This window comes from Dicentrarchus labrax, unplaced genomic scaffold (assembly GCF_905237075.1).
Source record: "Dicentrarchus labrax unplaced genomic scaffold, dlabrax2021, whole genome shotgun sequence".
Lineage (NCBI taxonomy): Eukaryota > Metazoa > Chordata > Actinopteri > Moronidae > Dicentrarchus > Dicentrarchus labrax.
In genome coordinates, this window is record NW_026136705.1 from 3,651,419 (window position 1) to 3,670,166 (window position 18,748).

At 36.5% G+C, this 18,748-nt stretch overlaps 2 protein-coding genes across 2 annotated transcripts; both read left to right on the forward strand.

The window, feature by feature from the left end:
• The first annotated feature begins 299 nt into the window (after positions 1 to 299).
• On the forward strand, positions 300 to 7,798 carry LOC127364376 (macrophage mannose receptor 1-like). Its single transcript, XM_051401851.1, has 6 exons — positions 300 to 410; positions 933 to 971; positions 1,286 to 1,672; positions 2,194 to 2,547; positions 2,651 to 2,748; positions 7,093 to 7,798. Exons 1-6 carry the CDS (start codon positions 380 to 382, stop codon positions 7,198 to 7,200), a joined length of 1,017 nt encoding a protein of 338 aa, XP_051257811.1. The 5' UTR covers positions 300 to 379; the 3' UTR covers positions 7,201 to 7,798.
• Positions 7,799 to 12,774: 4,976 nt separating this feature from the next.
• LOC127364375 (macrophage mannose receptor 1-like) lies at positions 12,775 to 16,710 on the forward strand. Its single transcript, XM_051401850.1, has 6 exons — positions 12,775 to 12,870; positions 13,425 to 13,463; positions 13,778 to 14,164; positions 14,746 to 15,099; positions 15,209 to 15,300; positions 16,074 to 16,710. Exons 1-6 carry the CDS (start codon positions 12,834 to 12,836, stop codon positions 16,197 to 16,199), a joined length of 1,035 nt encoding a protein of 344 aa, XP_051257810.1. The 5' UTR covers positions 12,775 to 12,833; the 3' UTR covers positions 16,200 to 16,710.
• The last annotated feature ends 2,038 nt before the right edge of the window (positions 16,711 to 18,748 follow it).

An 18,748-nucleotide genomic window follows, 5' to 3' on the forward strand; every position in this document is an offset into this window, starting at 1 on the left:
ACTTGCATGAGAAGCACAGTTAACCTCCTTAACTGTGGTTCAATGGCTTATTTAAACTTGCACCATGTAGAAAAGATTGTGTTACGTCTTTATTAAAAATGTTTTTTTCAGTTCTGAGAAAGAGACTCATTTTCCTTGATAAATAACACAGGTCTTACTGTTAAGTTTTCAAGGTAATTTGTAGGAGATGGTGATGCTGGGATGGGCTGTAAGAGGCTGGAAGTGTCTCAAAAGGAGGTGCAAGAGATCATATTACAGTTGTTAGGAGATGAGCTAGTCAGTGTTTTGCACCAGAAAACTGAGATAAAAGGTTTGCTGCGTTTGTCCAGGTGATAGTTTAAAATTCAGTGAGATTTAGATAAAGGACAAGAACTTGAAGATGCCACCAGCCTGCACTCCCATACATCCAGGTAGGAAATATCTTAAAAGATTTGGACGTTAAGACAAGTCTTTTTTATATCGTCCAGAAAAGTAGAGCAAAATAGATTTTCTAAGTTAGCTCAAATAAAGGAATGAATGGTCGACCTAGAGAGATTTCAAGGATTCAAAGTCAATTATTTGTCACACAGGGTTGCACAGTGAAATGTATCTAAAAAATGTAAGCCCCTTCATGCTATAGCTTGATCTGAGAAGTTGTGATGGAGCGAGGTGTCTATGAGACACAATCCCTGATTTCCCGTTGCTGGGTCTCATTTTGTGTTTCATATTGAGTTTCCATATATAATTTCCCAAGAAAGCTCACTAAAGTCCAGTGGGCTTACCTGATCATCATGAATTCGGCTTTGGCTGCTTCACAAATAAATGAAGAGCACAATCTTCACATTATTGATTAATGGAAAACTTCATAGAGTTTATGAGACATTGTAGACAAGTTTTCTGTATACTTAATTATTCATTTTACAGTTTTTTTGAAGAATGTTTGTCATCCTCAGGTATTAGAAGGACCATGTTGTGTATTCTCCTTTTATCAGGTCAGTCTGGATGCGTATGTATGTTTATGTCGTATATTTTATTTTAGACTGAAAATAAAAATGGTAGTGGTTCTGCAAACTTACAATGACATGCTGATGTTTCACAAGTGATGTCAGGTGATCACCAAAGTATATTTTGTGCTGCTGGCATTACATTAAGTTCATTACAGTCTGTTTTACTGTAATTACTCTCTTTTTTATAAAAACAAACACCTAATTTATCTTAAAGGCTGATTTTAACACAACCATCTTCTTTTCCAAACCAACAGATTTATTTTTCAACAGTGATTTGACAAATGTCCCTTTCTTTACAGGGATGTGCTCATGCCTTCATAATTACTATTTAATTGATGAACCAAAGACTTGGCTTGAAGCCAGACAGTACTGCAAAGAAAATTACACAGACCTGGCCACCATAGACAACATGGAGGATATGGAGCGGCTGATCTCAGCTGCAGGCAGTGGTTATGAAGGGAAAGTGTGGATAGGCTTGACTGACAAACCCTTTAGCTGGGGCTGGTCTCTGTCAGAGTCTGGCTTCTACGGACAGGGAGAGAAAAACTTTAGAAAGTGGAACAATGGCGAACCAGATAACATGAAAAAACAAAAATGGTTGTGCACTGTTCTCAAGAACAGTGTCTGGAATGATTGTTTCTGTGAAGATGTTTTCACCTTTGTCTGCTATGACAAAAATGGTTCTGGTGAGTAATAAGTTATTTGCTTTGGTGTTATTTACAGCCAGTGCTGTAGTCAAGACCACCTTTGTCGAGTCCAAGACAAATCCAAAGAGGTTTAAGTCCAAGTCAAGAAAAATAGAAGGCTCTTGCCATTGCCAATGAGAAGAGTTTTGGCAGCCAGTCATATAATTGTGTGACATTGATCCACATGGTAACAATGACTACAAGGCCGATATATACCGAGACAACAGACAAAACGTCTTAAGTCCAAATATTACGTTTTCTAAACTGTGTTAATATTTACTTTTTAAAATACATTTTCCACTGAACTGAATCATTTGAAAAGTAACTGGCTAAGTAACTGTTAAAACTTGATGCTTGTCTCTGAGATAATGCGATGGAGGTTGTTGTTTTTTTTCTGGCCAAACTATTAATTGATTAATCAAGAAAATGACTGGCAGATTCATCAATAATTAAAATAATTGTTATCTGCAGCAGTGAAACAAAGTAATAAAGTATTTTACAAACTTTAAAAATTCTTTCAGGCTCGGAATCTACTTCCAGTGGAAAATACATCTATATAAACAAAGTGTACAATTGGTGGGATGCTCGGCAATACTGCAGGAATCATCACACAGACCTGGCCAGTGTGAGGAACGAAACTGAGAATATGAGGATCCAGGAAGTGGTACCAAGAGACAAGTACGTTTTTATCGGCCTGCACCGCATTGTCTGGTATTGGTGGTCAGATAAAACTAAACCCAATTTTGAAAACTGGGCAGATGGACACCCGGTGAGTCCAACTGACACATGTGCTACCAGTGTGATTAATGCTATTCACCATGGAAAGTGGGTGGAAAACCACTGTGACGAAAAATTACATTTCATCTGCCACAACAGTGAGTTATGTTCAACTCTACACTGCGTCATGTTGATTATGTGGCATCATATTTCTGAACACATTCTAATCTATTCTTCACTTTATCTATATTTCTTCTTCAGTACCAGATAAGACACAGGTGTTAAAAGTTAAGCTGACAGCACTGAAAACCACAATCGACCTGAATAACCCTGCTGTGACGGAGGCTATCTTGAATCAGGTAACTGCCATCACGGGTGTAGGTTTAGGGGGTTATATTTGTTTCTCAATTATATATATATATATATATATATATATATATATATATATATATATATGTGTGTGTGCAAGTATGTACATTTTAATGAGTAATTTCATTTGAGTATATGAAAATGACCTGTTAGTGTAAGGTGATACAACATTTTTAAAAATCTGGAAAGACGGGCTGTAAAACTGAGACTGAGATAAGGATTTTTAAAGTTCTGCCATATAGGAAGGGGGGAAAATAGATTAAGATAGACAGGAAAAGGGGGTAGAGAGAGAGGGGGATGACACCTAGCAAATGGAGATATAGATAACTTTATATTTCAATACACACAGGAAAAAAAAGGGGGGGGTTTTTGGGGGGCCTCCCTTTCTTTTCAATTCAATTCAATTTTATTTGTATAGCCCAAGTATAACAGGAGTTATTAGGACACTTTTCAAATAGAGTAGGCCTAGACCGAACTCTTTAACATTAATTACAGAGACAAAAAAAAAAAAAAAAAAAAAAATTTTGGGGAAAGGAGAAAAAAAAATTTTTAAAATAAAAAAAAAAAAAAGGAGGAGTTTGGGTTTGGGGGGGGGGGGGGGTGGTTGTTGGGGGGGGGGGGGGGGAGAGAGAGAGAGAGAGAGAGAGAGAGAGAGAGAGAGAGAGAACAGACACAACAAAGTATGGCAATGGCAGTCAAGCAGGACCAGGCAGGAGGCCCACCAGGATCCAGAGAACCCGAGCACACAAGAACCGGAGAAGTGGAGTTAGTAACATGCATTAAAGGCAGAAAGTGCAAAAGGAAGAGAGTAGCTCAGTGCACCATGGGAAACCCCCGATAGTCTAGGCCTATAGCAGCATAACTAAGGGATGGTCAGGACCACCGATCCAGCCCTAACTATAAGCTTTATCAAAGAGGAATGTCTTAAGCCTACCGAAAGTGGGAGGGTGTCTGCCTCCCAACCACAACTGGAAGCTGGTTCCACAGGAGGGAGCTGAACTGAAGGCTCTGGCCCTGTTCTACTTTAGAACTATAGGAACCACAAGTAGCCCAGCATTCAGAGAACGAGTGTTCTAGTGGGGTAATAGGGTACTATGAGCCTTTAAGATATGAAGGGGCCTGACCATGAAGAGCTTTATAGGTGAGGAGGAGTATTTTAAATTCAATCTACATTTTATAGGGAGCCAATGCAGAGTAGCTAGTACAGGAGAGATGTGATCTCTTTCTAGTTCCTGTCAGTACTGTGCGCAGCGTTCTGAATTAATTGGAGCGTTTTAATGGACTTATTGGGGCAACCTGATAATAAAGAGTTGCAGTAATCCAGCCTTGAAGTAACAAATGCATGGATTAGTTTTCTGCATCTGTCTGTGATAGTATGTGTCTAATTTTTCTAATATTACGTAATGAAAGAAGGCAGTCCTAGAGGTCTGCTTTATGTGGGAGTTAAATGACAAATCCTGATCAAAGAGAACTCCAAGATCCGACAGTGGTGCTAGAGGCCAAGTTAATGCCATCTAGAGTGACTATATCTTAGACAATGAGTCTCTAAGGTTTTGGGGCCAAGAACAAGAATTTCGTTTTTCGAGTTTAACATCAGAAAATTGCAGGTCATCCAGGATTTTATGTCCTTAAGACATGTTTGTAATTTAGATAATTGATTAATTTCATTGGGTTTGATTGATAGATATAACTGCGTATCATCTGCATAACAGTGAAAGTTAATGGAGTGATTCCTAATAATGTTGCCTAAAGGGAGCATATATAAAGTAAATAGTATTGGTCCAAGTACAGAACCTTGTGGAACTCCATGACTAACTTTAGTATTTATGGAGGATTCATCGTTAACATGTACAAACTGAGTACGATCTGATAAGTAGACTTAAACCAGGTTAGGCAGTTCCTTTAATGCCAATTTGATGCTCAAGTCTCTGTAAAAGAATATCATGGTCAATGGTGTCAAATGCAGCACTAAGATCTAATAATACAAGTACGAGACAAGTCCATTGTCAGAAGCAGTCAGAAGGTCATTATTAACTTTAACCAGAGCTGTCTCTGTGCTATGATGAACTCTAAATCCTGACTGAAAATCCTCAAATAAACTATTGTTATGTAGAAAGTCACACAACTCTTTGGCGACTACTTTCTCCAGAATCTTAGAGAGGAACGGGAGGTTAGAAATCGGTCTATAGTTGGCTAAAACCCCTGGGTCAAGAGTAGACTTTTAAGAAGGGGTTTAATTACAGCTACTTTAAAGGACTGTGGTACATATCCTGATAATAAAGAAAGATTAATCATATCCAGTAAAGAAGTGCCAATTAAGGGAACAACTTCTTAAGCAGCCTAGTTGGGATCGGGTCTAACAGACAGGTTGATGGCTTCATGAAGAAATGATTGAAGTTAACTGATGAAGACGATAGCAAAAAACAGTCTAAATATACATCTAAGTTTACATTGACAGAAGTCCCTGAACTTGGAGAGCCACTGATAACTGTTGATGGCAGTTGGTGATTAATTTTTCTCTAATAGTAATAATTTTATTATAGAAGAAGCTCATGAAGTCATTGCTACTTAAGTTTATGGGGATATGTGGCTCGATAGAGCTGTGACTCTCTGTCAGCCTGGCTACAGTGCTGAAGAGGAACCTAGGGTTGTTCTTATTTTCTTCTATTAGTGCTGAGTAATAGGCTCCTCTGGCATTACGGAGGGCCTTTCTATAAATCTTAAGATCATCTTGCCAATTTAAGCGATATTCTGATAATTTGGAAGAGCGCCATTTCCTTTCAGATTTCCTAGCTATTTGCTTTAACTGGCGGGTTTGGTGGTTATACCAAGGTGCTAGTCTCCTATGTTTTAATAATTTCCTTTTTATAGGAGCGATAGAGTCCAATGTTGATCGAGTGAGCCTGTAGCACTATCGACAAGATTATCAATTTCAGAGGGACTAAAGTTGTTATAGGACTCTGTTAAATTCAGACATGGCATTGAATTAAACACTGAAGGAATCTCCTCCTTAAATTTAGCTACAGCACTGTCAGATAAACATCTGCTGTAGGAAGTTTTGCCTAATGGCTTATAATCTAATAGTATGAATTCAAAAGTTACTAAATAATGGTCAGATAGGAAAGGATTATGTGGGAAGACTATTAAATGTTCAATATCAATGCCATATGATAGAACAAGGTCAAGAGTGTGATTAAAACAATGAGTTGGTTTATTTACACTCTGACAGAAGCCAATTGAGTCTATTAATGATATAAATGCATTACTAAGGCTGTCATTGTCAACATCCACATGAATATTAAAATCACCTACAATAATTACTTTATCTGATTTAAGGACTAAGCTTGATAGAAACTCTGAAAATTCAGATATAAAATCAGAGTACGGTCCAGGAGCGCGGTACACTATAACAAATAGAACTGGCTGCAGTGTTTTCCAGTTTGGGTGAGAAAGACTAAGAACAAGGCTTTCAAATGAATTATAATTTAGTTTAGGTTTAGGGTCCATTAAAACGCCGAATCATATATAGCTGCTACTCCACCTCCTCGGCCTGTGCCTCGAGGAATGTGAGTATTAATATGACTGGGGGTGTGGATTCATTTAGGCTAACATACTCCTCGTGGGACAACCAGGTCTCAGTAAGACAAAGTAAATCAATATCATAATCTGACATTAATTCATTCACTAGAACAGCTTTAGAGGACAGAGACCTGATATTTAACAGCCCACATTTCATTCTCTTATTTTGTGCTACTGAGGAGTTGGTTTTAATTTTTATTAGATTTTTATGTTGAACTCCTCTTGTTTTTATTTCTTTAAATAGTTTAGGTGGTCGGGGACAGACACAGTCTCTATGGGGTTTTGGGTGGGTGACTGTTCTAAAGAAAGCGCAGAGAAGTGTGTAAGACAGCAGCTCTGCTCCTGGTCCTGTTAACAGGTTTATTTGCATGTTCAGAACATGTAAATTCTGGTTGAGGCATGATCTCTCCTCCCATCATGCAAATACATCTTGAGTATGCAAGTTTGAAAAAGAAAGAAAGAAGGAGAACATCTGGGATGTGGTCCAGTCACCCCATTATCCACAATTATTGTGGGAATTATAAATTTTTATCAAAATTGTTTTGACTAAAAACAAATGTTAAAATCCTCAAAAATCATAAATTTTGGGGGTTCAGTAAAAAACAAACATGTTTTCTTCAATCTAGAGAACAAGGTTTGTAGGCCAGGGCACCTTTGTAGCACTACAGTAAACTACAGTAAAATCTTAAGTCAGAGACATTCAAGGTAGTAAAGGTTCGTAATAATCATTATTGGCACACATTTTTGTTTTCCAGGTGGAGGAGAGTCTGAAAGAGAAGGGGATTAAAAAAGATTTAAAGATTTCCTGGATAAAGAATAAGGACAATAAAATCTTCCAAGAAGAGGAGAATACGCCCGGTTAGCTACAGCGGCCATGGTTCCAATCCTACCTGCGGTCCTTTGCTGTGTGTCATCCCCTCTTTCTCTAACCCCCTTTCCTGTCGATCTCCAGCTGTCTCTATCAAATCAGATGTAATGAAACAGGCCTTTAATGTAGTTTGCTTCTGCTTTAGCTATTTATGCAGCACTGGGTTGAAACCATCTTAGAAAATAGGTGTGTGTGTGTTAACTGCCATTATCATAGACAGAAGAAGGCTGAATATGAAGTTTTTGTGTACACATTATGTGACATATGTGATAAATAGTAGGTCTGTGTTTGCTGTTATTTAATATTATCTGTGTTATGATACTGTTTGAATTGTGTATGAATTCCATCACCTTTGTCTCTTATTGAAGGGAACTGAAGTGGATTTCCATTGTTTGTTGTTATTTAATATTATCTGTGTTAGAAGTGAATTTTCAGCCTTATATATTGTATATTTTACATGCTATACAACATGGTTGTTTTAGGTTAAAATGTGGTTGACTTGTATCTGTCCTTTCTGTACACACACCTCTAATCATTGATTTGTTTTTATTTCGCAATTAGACATTTAGTTTATGAGTTACTGTGCTGTGTGAAAAATAGTAATTAAATGAATAAAGTTGAAAAAGAAGATACTGATTTGAGGATAAGGCTGGTGATATTGTATATTATATATATGTCATTAATTGACTTTTTATCCATGTTTAAGCCACATTTTTACAATGCACTCCATCATCATCATCGGACGTCTGGATCTTAAGTTATGAGGGAAAAAAGGCAATGGTGGTGAAGACAACAACTCCCATGATCCCACGCTACTTCACAAGTCATCAAACTTTGATGTGAGAGACCCCCTAGTGACGGAAATTACATATAGGTTTAACCAACTGAACTAGTTGAGCTTTCTGAGCTACATCAGCTCTCACATGATGGGGAAAAATTATGAGTTCAGAAAAGAACCACAGCTGCATGTGAATAATTATGAATATTATTATAAACTATAATAAATAGTTGTTATAAATATTATCAGTTACCTAAAAATAAAATAATGTAGTCAGAGGAAAGTTAATAAACTTATCCCTATAACTAGCAGAAAAGGTCAAAAGTTATAACTCCTATTGCACATGTATTGAGCATTAAGTAAAAAGTATTATCATGCTTCAAATTAACTCTAAACATGACACAAGCTTTCACCTACATTGCTTCTAAAATACACCAGTCAACCATAACACAATGCCTACCTGGGAACCCTGGTGCTCATAATGTTATGTTCGTTTGTTGGATCGGACCACACTGTCCGCCTTCTCTCCCACCGTGCATTAATGAGCCTTTGCCTGTCTCCAGTTTTTCCTTCCTTGGATCACTTTTGGTAGGTACTGACCACAGCAGACTGGGAACACCCCACAAGAGCTGTAGTTTTGGAGATGCTCTGACCAGTAAGTCAGACAATCACATAAAAAAACGTAAGCGGAATATCCTACTGTCTGAATTATGTTGTGTCATGACAACACTAAACCTACTTTTTAACATTATAATATTTAATACTCTTAATAATATAACAATAATTCAGGGTCCCATAATTACAAATAAAATTTGGAGTGATGTATGTAATGAAATGTGAGTGCATATGTTGTATAGACACACTGTGAAATCTGATGAGTTTGTTTAAGGAAAATGATTGCCTTAAACCATCTAAGTTGATAAACTCAATTAAAAACATAAGCATTAAAAAATATTTAACTTAAGCCTATTTTATGTTTATAACATCACATTTTTCCACTTTGGGGGATCATTAAGAATTATTTGGATGCATACTTGGAAATTTGATGATTTATAAACTGAAAAACAAAAACATTATTTTAAACAATCTGAGGCATTATAGCACATTTGTGTAATGATATAAAGAAAATAAGTAAATTGAACAAACTGGAATATCACTAATACTTATAATTCATTCATGGAAATTAGTGACTCCACATTTTCTTTTTATTAAGATATGCTGTTAGGTTTTATATTGCAGACAGGAAATGCAGGGAGAAGAGGTGATGAAGGCAGAAGGCAACCCCACGTCATAACTGAGGTAAAAGTAACTGCAATGTCCTTACTGCTCCACTCAGTGGCAATAAAGTACAAGGCAAACAGACATGTCTCTTTTTCTAATGAGTGGGAACACTGGTGTATATGACTACTACAACATAATGACTAAGAATTTCTTTCATGCTGAATCAGAATCAGAATTACTTTTGTTGGGCAGGTATGCGTACACATATAACAGGAATATAGTTCTAGTTATAATATAGTTTTACATTGCTCTCAATGTACACACACAGAATAGGCGCATACAGCAAAATACACAGGACTAAAAGCTCGACAAGGTAAACATAAACTACTGTGCACAGATATAAAACAACAATAATGTGTAGACAATAAGACAAGAGTGCAAAGGATGTTAGAACAGGTTCTTTTATATGAGGTAGGTGGATATGACAGTTTATCCAGTTTGTTTTGTGTGATGAAATGTATGTGTCTTAAAAAGAAATTGAATTTAAACAATGAATTCATAATGTATTGGATATATAATTATTCTTATCCATTCTTTTAGTAGCAGTAGCCGTATGCCTTCCTGCCTAAATGCTAATGTGTAATGAATAATGAGGTGTAATTTTAATTCCACATAGCATTGTTTGGCATTGATGTGTGGTGTGCCTGTTAACACAAACTATTTATTGTTGAATATCGTGGTTGAATCCTGAACGGAGCCAGTTCAAGAAACAGAGCTAATCTGGTGGAAAAAGGGTTCTCCTGGTCCACACTTCTCTTCCAAATGGTTCCTGTTCTGAACAACATGTGCAGTATTTTTGAACAATTTAACTCTTCTTACTATCAACTCATAAGTATGAGCAGGAATGTGACTATGCAGCACGATGATATGGAAACAAAATATTACAGGAAATGCAAAACAGAAATTTACCAAACATGAAACAGTCCTGTGTCAGACCAGAGTTTTTTTACATAAAAGGTATAAAGGGTATTTTTTAGTTAAATATAAGTTATCACTGCATTTGTGGTACATATGTATGATCATAGATATAAACAGGTACACATGAACTCACAGGTACACATGAACTCGAATACTGGATGGAGTCTTATATAGAGTAAAGCTATACAAAATGTGGTGTTTTTTATTCCCCTCACAAACAAGTTTTTCCGCAAGCAATTATAGGTCATATTTATCCTTAAATATATAAAATTTTCTCATTTAAATTTCTATAAACACTATCTTTGTTACATATTTTGTTGAGTTATGTACTAACATTATCCCAAATGTTTCCAACAATGGAAGCCTTGGGGGGATCCAGTGCTCATTGTCTGAGAGTCAGAGACATGTTTTCCCATCTTCGCATGCTGTTTCCAGACAGCAAGTCTGTGATCTGGAGGTGTAGTCAGGCACAGTGAGCTAGGAGAGCCTGTCCTGTAGCAGAGCTAGGATGATGGTGTTGAAAGCAGAGCTGAAGTCCTCAAACAAGATCCTGGCATAGGTTCCTGGGGAGTCTGGATGCTGGAGGATGAAGTACAGGTCCAAGTTTATTGCATCATCTACAGACTTGTTGGCTCTCTAGGTGAACTGCGTTTTTTTTTTACGTAGCTCTAGGGGTAACTTGCTTCCAGCTGAGGGCAATTGTCCATTTAACAGAATGTGTTTAATCTCTGATGCTAAATAGTCTAGGACAGTGAATGTGTGTGTGCATATGTGATCATGGGAATACATTATAGTAGCTCTCAAACAGGGAAGGAGTGTGTTTGCCTCATGGGTGTGGTATTTGAGTCCAATGGTTAACATATATGCCACACACATGCCCTCATGTTTGCATACTGTTTGCATCAGGTGAGGCCGTGTGGCTTTACATCTGCTTTGCATCACTGAACACAAGACCACAGCAAACCTTTTCTAAACCATCCATGACCTTATCCAACACTGCAGTTTACTTGCATGAGAAGCACAGTTAACCTCCTTAAAGGGACACTTCACCCATTTGCATTAAGCTTTGTATCATTAGAACCCCAGTCATATTTTTGAATGGTCGTGCATCATTCCCTCACTTTCCCTGAGAGGGGAGAAATAAGGATTTTAGTGGTGCACTTCCTGCTTCCAATGATGTAAAAATCGTCATTTTGCGTCATTGGAAGCAGGAAGTCTCATATATCTGTAGAGGGGGTGAGACTACAAACACTACTTCCTCTTTTTTTTTTCACTCATGCTACAGACCTATTACAGATCAGTGGGTGGGACTTCACCTGCAGAAACTAAAAAATATAACTGTCTTCTTGTTTGGAAGTTAAGCGGAGGCGCTGTCGAGCCAGACGTTACGACTATGGTAATCAATGTAATATGGAAGAAATTTCGAAAGTATGATGGTCGAATCAGATGTTCGTGGCTACCTTTATGAGCCGCAATATAGCGAGCAGCGGCTGAGGCTGCTGCAGCCGAGGCAGAGGACCTGCCTGTCGCGGACGAGGAGCCCGGACTGACTCGAGCTGGGGCGGACTGCTGGTGCCTGTGCTCTCGCTGTGCGCCTACGGACACACGGACGTCTGACTGTAAATTGAGTGTCTCTATTTTCTGTCTTATAACAACGTGGCATGTATGTACACAATTTGTTCAAGTATTATCACAAAGTTATTCCCGGTTAATACGTAACGTCAGCCAACTGAACTAACGTTAACTTCTTTACTGCACAAACAGCTTGCAGTTGCATTGCGAACTACTGTGGCACGCTAAACACAAAGACCATGCATCGCTAACTGTGTGCTCAATGTCTTGTAGACAATATCGCCTAACAGCCTTTCTGGAATGGGTCCTGCAAGGCGAGAGATTGGGTCGAGGCCATCGTGTCGTTTTACCCGCTTATGTGGTGCAGGCAATCCGACAGAAATATCCAGCTCCAGATGGCCAGTACTGCGGGCACCAAGGAGTTGAGGATGCTCAGGAGGAACTATAACTGTCATTGTTAACATATTTCTTTTTGTTGTTGTTGATATATTTCTGTAAATAAATGGTTTACGTTCACGTTGTTGTAATCCTTGATAGTGTTAGTGGGAGTGGCTTGCGGAGCTGTGCATTGTGGGAGTTGTTTTCTTTTATACAAATGCGCCCTAAAGTCACTTTCTGTCTTTTCTCGGTCAAATAGGCACCAAATTCAAAATATATGTTACATTTCGACTACATATATAACCCACTTTCAATAAATATTAATGTTTCCACGGGTGAAATGCTCCTTTAACTGTGGTTCAATGGCTTATTTAAACTTGCACCATGTAGAAAAGATTGTGTTACGTCTTTATTTTTAAAAAAAATTCAGTTCTGAGAAAGAGACTCATTTTCCTTGATAAATAACTCAAGTCTTACTGTTAGGTTTTCACTGTGATTTGTAGGAGTTGGAGATGCTGGGATGGGCTGGAAGAGGCTGGAAGCGTCTCAAAAGGAGGTGCAAGAGATCATATTACAGCTGTTAGGAGATGAGAGTCAGAATTTTGCATATCAAGGGATTAAAGAAGTAGGATAAAAAGGTTTGCTACGTTTTTCCAGACAATAGTTTAAAATTCAGCGAGATTTAGATATAGGACAAGAACATGAAGATGCCACCAGCCTGCACTCCCGTACATCCAGGTAAGAAATATCTTAAAAGATTTGGACCTTAAGGACAAGTCTTTTTTATATCTTCCAGAAAAGTATTGCAAATTAGATTTTCTAAGTTAGCTCAACTGGAGGAATAATTGGTCGACCTAGAGAGATTTTAAGGATACAAAGTCAATTATTTGTCATTTAACAACACAGGGTTGCACAGTGAAATGTATCTATGAAATGTCTCTCTAAGCGCAGAACATGGTCCCCCGGTCAAGTGCAATAACTTGATCTGGGAAGTTGTGATGGAGCGAGGTGTCTATGAGACACAATCCCTGATTTCCCGTTGCTGGGTCTCATTTTGTGTTTCATATTGAGTTTCCATATATAATTTCCCAAGAAAGCTCACTAAAGTCCAGTGGGCTTACCTGATCATCATGAATTCGGCTTTTGTTGCTTCATAAATAAATGAAGAGCACAATCTTCACATTATTTATTAATGGAAAACTTCATAGAGTTTATGAGACATTGTAAACAAGTTTTCTGTATACTTAATTATTCATTTTACAGTTTTTTTGAAGAATGTTTGTCATCCTCAGGTATTAGAAGGACCATGTTGTGTATTCTCCTTTTATCAGGTCAGTCTGGATGCGTATGTATGTTTATGTCGTATATATTATTTTAGACTGAAAATAAAAATGGTAGTGGTTCTGCAAACTTACAATGACATGCTGATGTTTCGCAAGTGATGTCAGGTGATCACCAAAGTATATTTTGTGCTGCTGGCATTACATTAAGTTCATTACAGTCTGTTTTACTGTAATTACTTTCTTTTTTATAAAAACAAACACCTAATTTATCTTAAAGGCTTATTTTAACACAACCATCTTCTTTTCCAAACCAACAGATTTATTTTTCAACAGTGATTTGACAAATGTCCCTTTCTTTACAGGGATGTGCTCATGCCTTCATAATTACTACTTAATTGATGAACCAAAGACTTGGCTTGAAGCCAGACAGTACTGCAAAGAAAATTACAAAGACCTGGCCACCATAGACAACATGGAGGATATGGAGCGGCTGATCTCAGCTGCAGGCAGTGGTTATGAAGGGAAAGTGTGGATAGGCTTGACTGACAAACCCTTTAGCTGGGGCTGGTCTCTGTCAGAGTCTGGCTTCTACGGACAGGGAGAGAAAAACTTTAGAAAGTGGAACAATAGCGAACCAGATAACATGAAAAAACAAAAATGGTTGTGCACTGTTTTCAGTAACGGTGTCTGGAATGATTGTTTCTGTGAAGATGTTTTCACCTTTGTCTGCTATGACAAAAATCGTCCTGGTGAGTAATAAGTTATTTGCTTTGGTGTTATTTACAGCCAGTGCTGTAGTCAAGACCACCTTTGTCGAGTCCAAGACAAATCCAAAGAGGTTTAAGTCCAAGTCAAGAAAAATAGAAGGCTCTTGCCATTGCCAATGAGAAGAGTTTTAGCAGCCAGTCATATAATTGTGTGACATTGATCCACATGGTAACAATGACTACAAAGCCGATATATACAGAGACAACAGACAAAACGTCTTAAGTCCAAATATTACGTTTTCTAAACTGTGTTAATATTTACTTTTTAAAATACATTTTCCACTGAACTGAATCATTTGAAAAGTAACTGGCAACTTTGATAATCAATTAATTGTGAGTACTGTTTTATTAAGCAAAAATGCATTTCAAATGTTAAAACTTGATGCTTGTCTCTGAGATAACGCGATGGAGGTTGTTGTTTTTTTTCTGGCCAAACTATTAATTGATTAATCAAGAAAATAACTATATTATATAATATATAATATATAATATTAAAATAATTGTTATCTGCAGCAGTGAAATAAAGTAATAAAGTATTTTACAAACTTTAAAAATTCTTTCAGGCTCAGAATCTACTTCCAGTGGAAAATACATCTATATAAACAAAGTGTTCAATTGGTGGGGTGCTCGGCAATACTGCAGGAATCATCACACAGACCTAGCCAGTGTGAGGAACGAAACTGAGAATATGAGGATCCAGGAAGTGGTACCAAGAGACAAGTTTGTTTTTATCGGCCTGCACCGCATTGTCTGGCATTGGTGGTCAGATAAAACTAAACCCAATTTTGAAAACTGGGCAGATGGACACCCGGTGAGTCCAACTGACACATGTGCTACCAGTGTGATTAATGCTATTCACCATGGAAAGTGGGTGGAAAACCACTGTGACGAAAAATTACATTTCATCTGCCACAACAGTGAGTTATGTTCAACTCTACACTGCGTCATGTTTATTATGTGGCATCATATTTCTGAACACATTCTAATCTATTCTTCACTTTATCTATATTTATACCTCATTACCAGATAAGACACAGGTGTTAAAAGTTAAGCTGACAGCACTGAAAACCACAATCGACCTGAATGACCCTGCTGTGACGGAGGCTATCTTGAATCAGGTAACTGCCATCACAGGTGTTGGTTTAGGGGGTTATATTTGTTTCTCAATTATTTATATATATGCAAGTATGTACATTTTAATGATTAATTTCATTTGAGTATATGAAAATGACCTGTTAGTGTAAGGTGATACAACATTTTTAAAAATCTGGAAAGACGGGCTGTAAAACTGAGACTGAGATAAGGATTTTTAAAGTTCTGCCATATAGGAAGGGGGGGAAATAGATTAAGATAGACAGGAAAAGGGGGTAGAGAGAGGGGGGGATGACACCTAGCAAATGGAGATATAGATAACTTTATATTTCAATACAAACAGGAGGAGGAGAAGAAGAAGAAGAAGAAGGTTGATAGGGTGGCTCCCATTACTCTGTTAGCAGGTTTATTTGCATGTTCAGAAAATGTTAATTCTGGTTTAGGCATGATCTCTCCTCCCATGCAAATATATCTTGAGTATGCAAGTTAGGAAATGAAAGAAAGAAGGAGATCATCTGGGATGTGGTCCAGGTCCAGTCACCCCATTATCCACAATTATTGGGGGAATTTTTATCCTAATATTTTTGACTAAAAACAAATATTAAAATCATTTAAAAAATCATACATTTGGGGGGTTCAGTAAAAAACAAACATGTTTTCTTCAATCTGGAGAACAAGGTTTGTAGGCCAGGGCACCTTTGTAGCACTACAGTAAACTACAGTAAAAACTTCAGTCAGAGACATTCAAGGCAGTAAAGGTTCGTAATAATCATTATTGGCACACATTTTTGTTTTCCAGGTGGAGGAGAGTCTGAAAGAGAAGGGGATTAAAAGAGATTTTAAAATTTCCTGGATAAAGAATAAGGACAATAAAATCTTCCACAAAGAAGAGGAGAATGTAGATGCAATGAAGACGGACCTTTGATATCCTTTAACAGCTTTTGCTTTTGCTATTTATGCAGCACTGGGTTGAAAACATAGAATAGGTGTGTGTTCACTGCTAATATCAAGGAAAGAAGTAGGCAGAATATGAAGTGTTTTGTGTACACATTATGTGACATATGTGATAGGTTGTTGGATGTAAATTGTAGATCTGTGTTGGTTGTTATTTAATATAATCTGTGTTGTAATATTGTTTGAATTGTGTATGAATTCCATCACCTTTGTCTCTTATTGAAGGGAACTAAAGTGGATTTCCATTATTTGTTGTTATTTAATATTATCTGTGTTAGAAGTGAATTTCCACCTTATATATTGTATATTTTACATGGTATACAAATGGTTGTTTTAGGTTAAAATGTGGTTGACTTGTATCTGTCAAACGTACACACACCTGTAATCACTGATTTGTTTTATTTTGCAATCAGACATTTAGTTTATGAGTTACTGTGCTGTGTGAAAAATAGTAATTAAATAAATAAAGTTGAAAAAGACAACTTCAGACCATAATTCTTTCATAATTATTAATGTATTTCTAATCTTATATGATACCAAATTTAAGAATAATAAACAAATGCACCATTTACACACATTTGCTAGAAACTACAGTACTTTTGAAGAAATCAGTTAGACTTAATATGAAACATTTCATAAATTTACTTTTTATCCAGTTTTAAACCATATTTTTGCAATACGCTGTTTAGATCTTGGTCCACATTTTAACCGCATGAAGGATTTTAGTCATCGGATGTCTGGATCTTGTTGTGGTGAAGACAACAACTCCTATGATCCCACACAACTTCACAACAACATCAAACTTTGATGTGAGAGACCCCCTAGGGGCGGAAATTACATATCATAGGTTTAACCAGCTGAACTATTAGAGCTTTCTGAGCTACATTAGCTCTCACATGATGGGAAAAATTATGAGTTCAGAAAAGAACCACAGCTGCATGTAAATAATTATGAATATTTAATATAAACTATAATAAATATTGTTGTTATAGACAGTATCAGTTACCTGAAAATATATAGTGTAGTAAACTGATTACTATAACTAACAGATGAAACCAAAAGGTATAAATCTTATTGCACATGTATTCAGCATGAAGTCAAAAGTATTCAAATTAACTCTGAACATGACACAAGCTTTCACCTACATTGCCTCTAAAATAAATAGCAGTACTGGTTTAAATGGAGCATGGATTGAAAGCTTTTTTCCATCTTAAGAATGTAAAACAGATGCAAAGTTGTGATGTCATGTTTAATGCAAACTGAGAAGTGTCTTCTTTTAGCACGAGAGCACAAACAATGAAATAAAATCTTAGATTTTACTAACAAATGACACTGACGGTGATGCCTGACAATGAGTCAGTCAGACAATCACACACAACAGAATTACGTTGAGTGGGGACTTCAAAAAGAACATTATAAACCTATTTTTAACATTATAATATTTAATACTTATATGATAATTCAGGGTCCCAAAATTATATATAAAATCTGGAGTGATGTATTTAATGAAATGTAAGTGCTTATGTTGTATAAATATATGTTGTATAGACACACTGTAAAACCCGATGAGTTAGTTTTAACTCAAACTGTTTGAGGAAACTGATTGCCCAAGTTTATAAACTCAATTAACAATATAAGCATTGAGAAATATTTGATTAGAGTACAAGTAACTTAAGTATTTGTTAAGGTAACTTGGGAAAATGTTGTTAATTTTACCAATTCCATTCAGTAAATTAAACTTAAAACTAGTAAGTAAACTACAGACATATGCAGCATTTCCCCAAAGTTATTTAAAATGTGTTAACAGAATCTATCTATCTATATTTATCTATCTATATTTTCTAAATGTATCCATAATAAAGTAAGAATAGGTTAGCTCTATCTTCCTTATACAAATGTTACCACGTCATTTGAATTTTTCTATTGCAGCAAATTATTACATTAGCTGTCAAAATAGCTGATGTAAGATTAAAAAAAACTACAATTACCAATTACAAAATGGTAGCTCATTAATTTCCTGTGGATCAACTAATTTCATATTTACTCCTGTAATTAAGTTGTTACTAAAGCCTATTTAATGTGAATGTGTAATGATATTATGAAAATAAACAACAACAAACATCAAATATCTTATATACACCAATAATTTATTCATGGGAATGAGTGACTCCACATTTTCTTTTTATTAAGATATGCTGTTAGGTTGTATAGTGCAGACAGTAAATGCAGAGATTCCTGCAATGTCCTTACTGCTCCACTCAGTGGCAATAAAGTACAAGGCAAGCAGACATGTCTCTTTCTCTAATGAGTGGGAACACCGATGTATATGACTACTACAAGTGGAAGATTGTAGACTCACTTTGTTTTAAAAACCTGCTGTGTTTTCTGAAGATAATTACTGAGTTGTAAAAGTGATGTATTAAAATGTAAACACTAGTTTTTTAAAAGATACTTGTGTGGCCAATAAGTATTTCTTTAATGCTAAATCAGAATCAGAATCACTTTTGTTGGCCAAGTATG